Source organism: Doryrhamphus excisus, chromosome 1 (genome assembly GCF_030265055.1).
Source record: "Doryrhamphus excisus isolate RoL2022-K1 chromosome 1, RoL_Dexc_1.0, whole genome shotgun sequence".
Classification (NCBI taxonomy): Eukaryota; Metazoa; Chordata; class Actinopteri; order Syngnathiformes; family Syngnathidae; genus Doryrhamphus; species Doryrhamphus excisus.
Window position 1 is genome coordinate 32,051,631 of NC_080466.1, and position 10,899 is coordinate 32,062,529.

At 48.1% G+C, this 10,899-nt stretch overlaps 1 protein-coding gene and 1 long non-coding RNA gene across 4 annotated transcripts in view; one reads left to right on the forward strand and one right to left on the reverse strand.

Annotated features, from left to right (window-relative positions):
* bcl11bb (BCL11 transcription factor B b) overlaps nucleotides 1-10,709 on the reverse strand; it is a 30,282-nt gene extending 19,573 nt beyond the window's left edge. The window contains exons 1-2 of the mRNA XM_058078036.1: nucleotides 10,120-10,709; nucleotides 2,495-2,878 (exon numbers count right to left, since the gene is read on the reverse strand). Of these exons, the coding sequence (XP_057934019.1) occupies nucleotides 2,495-2,878; nucleotides 10,120-10,183 (448 nt within the window). The 5' untranslated portion in view covers nucleotides 10,184-10,709. The remainder of the gene's footprint in view (nucleotides 1-2,494; nucleotides 2,879-10,119) is intronic.
* The window catches only part of LOC131132540 (uncharacterized), a 38,421-nt gene that overhangs the window by 24,647 nt on the left and 2,875 nt on the right, over nucleotides 1-10,899 (forward strand). Inside the window, exons 4-7 of one of the 3 annotated variants that reach the window (XR_009130386.1) lie at nucleotides 3,564-3,633; nucleotides 7,164-7,246; nucleotides 7,361-7,424; nucleotides 8,340-9,266. This is a non-coding gene — a long non-coding RNA (uncharacterized LOC131132540). Of the gene's footprint in view, nucleotides 1-3,563; nucleotides 3,634-7,163; nucleotides 7,247-7,360; nucleotides 7,425-8,339; nucleotides 9,267-10,899 lie in introns of those variants that run through there. The other 2 variants (XR_009130390.1, XR_009130388.1) reach the window with 2 other exon arrangements.

A 10,899-nucleotide genomic window follows, 5' to 3' on the forward strand; every position in this document is an offset into this window, starting at 1 on the left:
CTTGCAGCAACATGTGGGTGTACCCTATGGCGCCACATGATGCCACTACCCCCCCCCCCCCCCCCCCCCGTTCCCCACCCCTCAAAAAATGTGACAGCACGGAGACGGGAACTGGACGAAAGGCGGGAAAAGAGATGTTTGCAGACGTTGCTGTCACAGCGTCGTCTTATGAAATATTTACCACCTGATCTCTTTACACCGTGTGTGTTTGTGTGTGCAAGGTTGTCATGATGTGACGGCGCCCGTATGTACACGGCTAAAGGTAATCCAAGGGGGGCCCCGGCGGCTGTCCTGGGATGGGTTCAAAGCCGCTGGTCTTAGCTCGCTAAGGCTCCTTTGGTGACATCCTCTCGTTCGCCCCGCGACACGCGTCACTCTTCACACGCACATTAGCATAGCATAGCATAGCAGCGCTAGCGTGCACCAGCAGGCACGCCCCTCAACTTCCTCAAAGTCGCACCAAATTGTACTTCCTCTGATGGAGGCCCACGCCTCCCAAAGCCTTAAGGAAAACCTCATTTCCTCCCAACAGATATGAAGGTATTAAATATAAAAGATATTCAAAGAAAGCTGCATCCAAAATAATTCCTCCTTCAATTCCTGGAAGATTGTCAGGAGTTTGTGGAATCATCATCATCATCGTCATCGTCATCATCATCATCATCGCATAGCCTTCTCTCTGACAGGCGTCACTTCAAACCTAAAAGTGCTCTCTATAATATAATATAATATAATACATAATATAATATATAATATAATATAACACATAATATAATATATAATATAATACATAATATAATATAATATAATATAATACATAATATAATATATAATATTTTTTATTACGCTGGCTTCCAAAAATAACACCGGCACATAGCATGACATCGTCCACGCTTAAAAAGTGGTCCAGAAGATGTGAGAAAGCGGCGGAGTGAGTTTTGCCACATTGGAAGTGGCGTCCAACATGGAGCTGTTGCGTGACGTTTAGGCTCCTTTTTATACGCTCGGGAACAAAAAAAAGACGACGAGAAAAAGACGAGAGTTTTGTTGTGGCATCCGCCGGTCACACAAATGGTGCACGTGTGCGGCGGTTCATCGAAAAGCGTTGTCGGTGTCTCTGAAAGGAAGCTGACGTGTGAATGCAAAGTGGCAGCTCTGAAACGCGCGTCTACATAGCACACCTTTATTTATAGAAAATAATTCATCAACTTTTCTTTGCGTTTGGCTTTTCTCCTTCATACTCGGCTTTCACGTGACTCGTCATACGCACGTCGGTATTCTACACGTGTATTATTTATGAACATGAAAGGATATTTGATTGGGATTAATATTTCCACAAAGATCCAGGGAAAAATAATCATATTAGTCATATTTTTGCCCCAAAACAATTTTAGACAACAAAAATATCTGTGAGGTCCTTTTATGAATTATGAAGCTTCTTCTGTGTCCAACACTGACAAAAGGTGCACATGCAATCATTCAGTATTTTATACATATCAGATGAATTCTATACATTTGGATGACTTTATTAGAATCATAAATATTCATCAATGACTACGCCGTGCTTTGTAGTTGATTTTTATGAAGTACTAAACTTGTAGGTCAATTTATTATTGATTTATGTATTCTCTTTTATTTTTATATTACGTCTTTCTTATTGATTAGATATTATTTCCTATGATGATTTATTTGCATAGTGTATATATTTTCATGACTCTTTTTAATGACTAATTTATTTCTGAGTTATGATAATATTATTATTATTAGGATTTTGATGATGATCATGACGTCTCCTTCTATGAAGTCCTAAACTCGTCCTAAATAGCAGCTTTCCTGAAAAAGTCATTCTTTATTAATTCTATATTTTTATGACTACAATTATATTTTTTTCACACCTTCCCGGCTATGATGAGGATGCAAACACCCTCCCACCCCCCACCCCCTTCCCAGATTATTAATCCCTTTCTCCTCGCCGCGCACAAAATGTTAATCATCTTCCTCACACATTTTATTTTTAATTTTTAATATGATTTGAAACCGGGACGTGCTACAGAATTCTAATACAGTGCACACATTTTTTTTGGGGGGGGGGCTCCTCTATCTCCTTGTGAACCTCTTGACATCTCACCTTTGTTGGGACGTGATTTCTTTTTTCAAGAAAAATGCAGGATGAGCTACTTTAGCGCCATTCCGGGTGGGGGTGTCTGACACAACACACGCACACACACACACACACACACGCACACACACGCACACCCGGGCCTGGCTAAGGACATGATGTGTGGTTGCATTAATCCCTCCTGAAGGCCACAGTGGGAATAAGAAGGATCTTTGGAAAGGGGGGCGTATCTGCCTCAGACAGGTGAGACGTGTGTTGTCTTTCCTTTAGGTTGGTCCCCTCTAGTGCTAGGATTAGCTACTTTCACTTTCAACACAGCGTGTGTGTGAGTGTGTGTGTGTGTGTGTCGCAGTGGGATAGAAAGCGTCCCCGTACCTCCTTTCTCCTGCTTGGGGCAAATCCCCTTGGCCGGAGTCATCCTCCTCTCGGGGTCATCGTCCCTCCCGGGGGTCACCTGGATGCCCACCTCCACGGGGAGAGGCCCCCTTCCCATCTCCAAGGAGCGTACCCTGGGGGAGACGGGGATGCTGATGGTGCACCCGGCTTCCCCGGGCTTGGAGAAGGTGCCCGGCACCCCCTGGGCGGGTCCCCGGCACAGCCGCCTCTTGTGCTCGATGAAGACCAGGATGTCTCCCAGCGGGAAGTTGGTTTGGCACTGGCCGCACGTCAGCAGGTCGTGCTCCTCGGGCCCCGCCCTCCTGGGGCTGAGGGCGGCCGGCGTGGGAGACGGAGATCTTGTCCCCGAGTCATTGGCCTCGGCTGCGGGAGAAGGAGACAGGAGGCGGCGGTTATTTTTAAAGATGGCACACTTAGGAGGAGACGATGATGTGGGGGGTGGGTGGGTGAGATTACCTGATAAGAGGAACCTCTCCCCACCACACGACATGAGCAGCCCCCTCACAAGTGTGGCAATTTCATGGAATAAAACAACCAAGCCGAGCGGCTACGGCGCCAACACAAACACACAAACACCTGCTCGGCTTATCCGACACTCATCAGCGTGGGTGGGACTCCAAAACACGCTTTTGGTGTGTGCGTGCGTGCGTGTGTGTGCGTGCGTGTGTGTGCGTGCGTATGTGGCCAGGAAGCTATTCATCTCTCAGTGCATGCTGGGTTTCCGGTAGCGGCCTTTGCTTTGCGCCTCGCCGAGGCCGCATCCAGTGTGTGTGTGTGTGTGTGTGTGTGTGTGTGTGTGTGTTTGTTTGTGTGTGTGTGCATACAGGTGAGTATAAAGAGTGTATTCTCAGCTGACGTAAAATCTATAGAGGTAAAACCTGGGGTCCTGTTAAGAGAGTAAATCTCATTCTTCACACATTTGACACGGTCATTAATAACCATCACACACACACACACACAGACACACACCCCTATGGTGCCGACGTAGACCCTCAGCTTAACACAAATCCCTCACAGACAACATCTATTTTTTTCTTCTTCTTTCCAGCGCCACCCGGGTGAAAGAGTGTCCTCTTCCGAAAAGGCTGCAAGCCAGCCGGAAGCTCCAGAGACTCCAGGTGGGTTGGATCAGGAGGGGGTGTCTAGGGGTGGGCGTGTGCCCAGGGAGAGGAGCTGATGGCTGGGAGAGAGAGGGACGCCCCCCCCTCTCCAAACATGACACCCTTAATAATTGCTAGGGCGAGATAACGAGTGTGTGTGTGTGTGTGCGTGTGTGTTATCAGCACAGAGATCCTAAACTCCCTTATCGCTCGTCTAGGCCTCTAAACTTCCCGTCGCAGGCTTCCTCTCTCCATCCCCAATTTAAATCTTCCAACTGCATATTTTTGCCTTATTTCTGTGAAGGTTACTAACGCCATGGCCGACCCCCCTAGCATCCCCAGTCTCATCCCCCCAGTCTCATCCATGTTGTTGTTTTAGGAGCAGTCCAAGTCTTCCACTGCTGATATTTCAAATTATTGAATAATTTGAAATATCATCACATTCAATAATCATCAAATTATTGAAATATCAGTGCTCAGCATATTCTTCTGTCAAAGTGTAGCAGGTTGAAGGAGTACTCGTTTTATTGAATACAAAGTATTTTTACGTATGGTTATTGTTATTATTACTGATAATTAAGGTGTTTCTACGTATGGTTATTCTTATTATTACTGATAATTGAGGTATTTCTACATATGGTTATTCTTATTGCTGATAATTAAGGTGTTTCTATGTATGGTTATTCTTCTTATTAGTAATAATTAAGGTGTTTCTACATATGGTTATTCTTATTATTACTGATAATTAAGGTACATATGGTTCTTCATATGGTTATCCTTATTATTAGTAATAATTAAGGTTGAATCTGTTCAAAAGTGAAAATAAAAGCTCATTTGGAACGTTACCATCGTAAACGAGCCACAGGACGTCAAATCGTCATCCAATCAGAAGGAAGAGGAACCCCATAGTACGGTTACACCCTAACTAATAACCCCCCCAACCCAGCCCCTCCCACCGCCACCCACGCATGGGCCTACGTGCGTGTTCCAGTCCACTCGCTTTTCTCCCCGGGAGCGACGATGCGCTCGGTGCCAAACATCTCGGCTGTAAGCGGCGAAGGCTGGCTGGCCGTGCGCCAACATCATTTCCATCTCATCATCTTCGGCGGCGGAGAGAAGGAACACAAACACATATTTACCTGCAGATCACAGCTTGTGGCCATAATTCATCAGGCACCGTTCCGCAAGCCTTCACATGCACACATTTGCGGCGGCGGCCATGTTGCATACATTTGCCGTGCATTAGCAGCAAGACGTCTCTCAGCTAGCAACGCGGCCTGCTTGCAAGCCAGCCATTCCTTCTTCCAACTTGACTTGTTGGCCTTTGTGCCGCTAAAGACAAATACACACACGCACACACGCACACACGCACACACGCACACGGCCTGGGGACACAAGACAGTAAATTAGCAGGCGTCGGCACCATCGCTACGCCGCCGCAATATCAGTTGGACATCTCTGGCGGGCCGCACCCCTCTCACCTGTGTGAGAAAGCACGCGTGCAAGAAGCAACCGAGCATGGAATGTTTGCTGGGGGGGGGGGGGGGGGGGGTGCAAATGTGTGTATCTGAGTGTGTGTGCGGACACCCTAAGTGTAAAAATGGAAACGTCTGTAGAAGCGCCGCCGTGAGAGCCTGTCAAACACACGCTCGGCCGTGAAACTCAAGCTGCTTGGCCCTCTCGCTCACACACACACATACGCACGCACGCACGCACACGCACACGCACACACACACGCACACACACACGCTCACACACAGAGAAGAGCAGGAAGACTGTGAGAGGGACTCGGGCTGCCTTAGAGCGCCCCCTATCTGCCAGCAGCAGCGCCAAAGGATGTTTACTGGAATCCTTGGACTTGCTGTGCCTTCTGTAGTCCTTACACATTAGCACAACAAGCTCGGTGGGGGGCTTTTTTTCAGGATGTAGCGATTGGGGGGGGGCATATACATGCACTTTAATAGCGTCTTTAAATGCCTTAAATCCCTAATGATTGCGTCCGTGCTGATCCTGGCTCGTAAACGCTGCCTCACGGGCGGGAAAGACAAATTGCTAGCAGGGTGAAAAGTCAAGTGGTTGTATTTCTGGATTCATGATTAGGATATTACATGTAGAATTAGACAAGACACGGCGTGTTTTGGCACATACGTGACATTATTTCTACGTCTTTTCAATCATCTTTTTTGAAAGCGGGTAACGTGAATGTAACGTTTGAGTCAAGATCGCCCCTGCTGGTTGCAGCAGGTACTGCAGTCCATCCTGCCCCTGTTGCTCCCGGATGCAAAGACAGCCACGCCACTTCATCAACTGATGGATTATCAATCTTCCCTCTGACTCTTCAAAGCCGGGTGACGAAAGAAACCAAAACCCACTCATACGTGTACGCCCCCAAGGGTGTGGGGGGGGGGTGATAAACGACAGTGGCAACGTTGCACGCAGCTGCAATCAAATATTCAAACTACAAGCGGCCTGGCTTACTCCGCCCAGCAGACGTGGTCGAGAAAGCAGGCGTCTCGTTAGCGTATTTAATCGGCAACGAACCCCTCATAAATCTTAGATCGCCAGAATACGGGCCCGTGTGCCGCTGACTTGTAAGCCACGAGGCGCAACGTTTAAAGATAAGCATCGTCGTTTGACAAACTTTTACTTCTGTGATAAGATAGCGAGGGCGAGCTTTTTAAAGGCGCGTCAGATTCATCAGACACGCTCGGCTGATGATGGCGAAATATCCAAGTCAAACCAGGGAACAAAGTCGATGCCTCACGGCCAATCAGGAGGCGCTCGCCAATCAACGCCTGCCAGCTCGTCGCCGTCGTCTGCTAACTGTGCGTGTGTGTGTGTGTGTGTGTGTGCCATATGGTGCAAATAAAAAAGAAGAAAAAAACAACACTGACAAAAGGCGGCGTGCGCATCCCGGGAAAGGCGCATCCAGGAAGCTGCACGCTGATGCCCGGCGCCGCTCGAGCCGAAAGGCAGCGAGTGTGACTCCACTCGCCGCTACGGGCCGAGCGGCTGACATCCCAAACGCCTTCATGACGATTTGCCAGGTGACATCGCTGATATCACCACTGTGGCGTATCGGCCTCCCCCATCTTTATGACATCATCAGGCCATGGTTTTTGGTTTTAATGGAGCTTCAATGTGCCGGGATTAAACACGGGCAGCTCCACCTCAGCTCTTCATGAGAGCAGGAAACAAGCACACGCTTGTGTAGTAACTCCACATCTTGGTTGGGATCTCAAAATGACATCCACCAACGTGTTTATATCTTGGAGAGAAGTAAGAAAGTCACAGAACACCAGCACACGCTTGCTGTCCGATGGAAAGTCCACATGACTTCCTGCTACGCCATCTTGTTTCTATTCAAAAGTCAGATGGATAAAAACACGTTTTGGTGCGACCCGACGTCTAAGCACGCACCTGCCGACAGCCGAGGCGCCTTGGAAAGGCCTCGTTATTGCTGGAAACCACACTGCAGTACGCAACGCATGCAGCGGGCCTGTTTGTTGACTTAATCTAATGGTGTCTCTGCCCCCCCCCCACCCGAGGTGATCCTCCAGCCCCAGGTGTCATCAGGTCCGGAAGCTTCCACCTTAAGGAAACAGCCCACAGTGACAAGCTCAAGTCCAAAGTGAAGTAACGTTTTTTTCATCCGTGTGTGTGTGTGTGTGTGTGTGTGTGCATGCGTGCGTGTGTGTGTTGACCCAGTCCAAACACAAACACGCCTTCTCGCTCTCCATCTCAGCGCCTACGGGGAGCTTGCCTTTCCATCCCAAATTGAAGTTCAACAAAAGCCCCATCAGCCAAGAGTAAGTATCGTACTTTATCATACTTCTCTACTTCTCATACTTCTTGGCCAAGATGGCGTTTGGGGGAGGGTCCGTTTTCTTCATCAGCCACTTTCTATAAATTACCCAAGCCCCTTTGCGGTGCACTTGGGTGCAAGTCAGGGTAAAGGTGCAGGTCCGGTACTTCCTTTCTTGTGTTTTTGTTGTTGTTGGCGAGCAGCGAGATCCAGCCCAGCCATTGACACCCAACTTTGTTGGGGGGGGCCGGGGCTGGTCCACAGAGCAGCCCCATGAGCAGTTGGCACGTGTCCAGATCATTTTGTCCTGACATGTTTTTACGTTTGAAAGATGGACATAAGACTGCGTAAAAGGGGCAGGGCTGTTGAAGTTTGGTGCAGATCTGGATAAAAGGAATCACTTTTAACACTTCCTCATACGCCGCCATTCTAAAGGGGGCGGGGCATGCATGGGCCAGGACCATTTGGTGCAGATCTGGATAAGGGTGTGGATGCAGGAATGAGAAGGTTTTGGTTGGAGGAGGGGCCTTTTGTGACCTGCCGCCATTGGACTTTTATTGGCTTGAACGTCTTAGTGAAAGACGCTTGAATAGTGAATACTCCAAAGGAGACATATGTAAGCGGTGTGTGTTTATGATGGGAATGGAATGTGCCTTTGTAGCTAGCTGCCCCCCCCCCTCCCAGACACACATGTGATTAATGATTTGACTCATCTTTTAAGCCTCGGCTGTCGCCAACGACGACGATGCTAGGTGAAAGCTGCTCCGTGCTGCAGGCTCAACTTGTGTTTGTCAGGTCATTGTCACGGCTCAGGTTCAACCAGCAGCCACTCTGTGTGTGTGTGTGTGTGTGTGCGCATGTGTGTGTGTGCATATGTGTGTGTGTGTGTGTGTGTGCATGCGTGTGTGTGGCGTCTAAGAACTGGTAGGACCAGATTGAGGCCCTTCGCTCGCCCAGCATCCTGCCCTCACTCGCCTTTCTGAGCCAGGACGACTATGAAAACTTGACGTTCTCCACAGTCCGGTTCTAAGAAATGTCCCTGACGTGAGGTTCAGGTTCGACAATCCAGCCGGCTCACAGCAGGTGCGTGGAGGCGGGGGGTGGGGGGTAAATGAAATAGGTGTCGTGTATGCAAAGCCACAAAAGACGTCAAACAAAGTGACCCGTGGCTGCGAGCGGGGGAGGGAAATATTTAACTGTTACACCAAATTTGTTCCCCCCGAGTGCCCTGAAGACACATGAAAATATGCAAACTCTTTGGAATAATGCATGCAGGTAAATGTCACACACACACACACACACCCTGAGGTGAAACCGTACTGGGGATTTTATTTTCTTATCCCTCCACAGTCTAAAATGAATTGTCTCCTCATCCATCAAGTGACAGGAGGCGTGCCATTAAAACATAATTTGTATAAACAACGCTCTTAACAATAATAATAATAATAATAATGGTGGGAAGGAATGGCGTTCACGTCAGGCTAGTCTACACACTACACTAGACTAGTCACTGGACTAGTGTGTAGACTAGTCTAAACACTAGTCTACACTATTCTATTCTACACTATTCTATTCTACACTATTCTATTCTACACTATACTATTCTATTCTACACTATTCTATTCTATTCTACACTATTCTATTCTACACTATACTATTCTACACTATTCTATTCGATTGTACACTATTCTATTCTACACTATACTATTCTATTCTACACTATTCTATTCTACACTATACTATTCTACAGTATTCTATTCGATTGTACACTATTCTATTCTACACTATACTATTCTATTCTACACTATTCTATTGTACACTATTCTATTCGATTGTACACTATTCTATTCTATTCTACACTATCACGTCTTTCAACATTTTTACACACACACACACACACACGGTGCTCTGCACACCTCGAAGTGAGACTTTAACCCCCCTGCCATCTTTTTGATGACGATGAATAATATGCAACCCGCTGATGAAGATGATGAAGATTTAAGCAAAGCAGCCGCACTGGAAGATGATGCTAGCTTTCATATCATTGATTTGGAATTGGATTAAGATACTCTTCATCTTTTAAAGCTCACCCCCACCCCCAAAAAAACACTCAAATCCTGACCTGACATCAGAAGGCCTGAGATAAGTTATCTTATGTTACTACTTAGTTTGGAACTTTGCTGCACACTTGGTGTGTGTGTGTGTGTGTGTGTGTGTGTGTGTGTGTGTGTGTGTGTGTGTGTGGTGTGTGTGTGTGTGTGTGAGTGAGAGAGAGAGATAAAAAAGATGTGTGTGGGGGGTAAAAGTGTCACTTAAAGGTGTCCAAAGCGAGTAAAAATCCGCGTGTAAAAATGTAGAAAGCTGTAATAATAATATCGATAATTGTTGATATTCAGCACACGTCCAAATAAAAAGAATAGGAGACGTCGTGGCCAATAAAAGTCCCTTGTTTGTGTTCTCCAAATAATATTCGAAACGCCACGAAGATGGTCGTCGCCAATAAAAGTCCCTTCTTTCTTCCAAATAATATTAGAAATGCCATGAACGCGTGGAGAAAATCTTCCATTTAATTGGAATCATTTAGCCTCGGCTTTCTGGAGCCGTTTTTCAGCCTGACGTGCCGAATTGAGTTTTCCCGTCCGCGGAAAGAAAGCCGACCCGAGCCCCCCAGGAGTGAAGAGGACAAGGCTGTAGCTCACCTGGCGCCGTCTCCCTGTGGCTCAACGTCAAGTGCTGCGGGTTCACCTGCTTGCGGCGGGACATCGCCCCGGCATTTACTCTGGCATCGCCCGGTGAACGGCACTTGGAGTCGGCTCGCACCGTGGTGTCGGTCCGCTCTCGGTCTCGCTCTCGGTCTCGGACGGACCTTCCTTTTACTCCTCGCCTTTCCAAAAAGACCACAAATAAAAGTGCTATTTGGACGGCGCACAAGTTTGCAAAGGTGCGCACGGCGAGGAGGATGCGGTCCTTCTTCGGGGGAGGGGGGGCGACACCCGGACGGCGGAGGGAGCCGCCGTGCAAAAAGCAAAACCAACTGCAAAATCCCGCGACGTGTCTTCCGTGGGGGTGTCTCGGAGTGGCCGCTGCTCCCTAATTGACGTCAATGAAATGTTAATTTTAGGATCCCCGAGCACCTTCCTCTCTCTCCTCGTGCGCGCTAAAACCCGAATGACCCTTTGGCACCGATCCTCTGGCGCGTTTTGGCATCCGAGCTCCGAACGGCAACTCTTGGCGGCGGGGGGTGGGGGGGGAGAAGACGCCTCCTCCTCCTCCTCCTCTTCCTCCTTGTCCAACAACACGGTCCAAATGTTTCCTGTCGCTACCACCCCCCCCCCCATGCCCCCCCCATCCCATCCTCCGTGTGGGGCTTTTCCTCCAGCTACGCTAATTCCTCCAAAAGAGTCCGACAGGTATTCCTCTAATGTACAGCAGGTGGCGCTCTACCCCCCCCCATACTAGTTCATTCATTTCCTTCATTT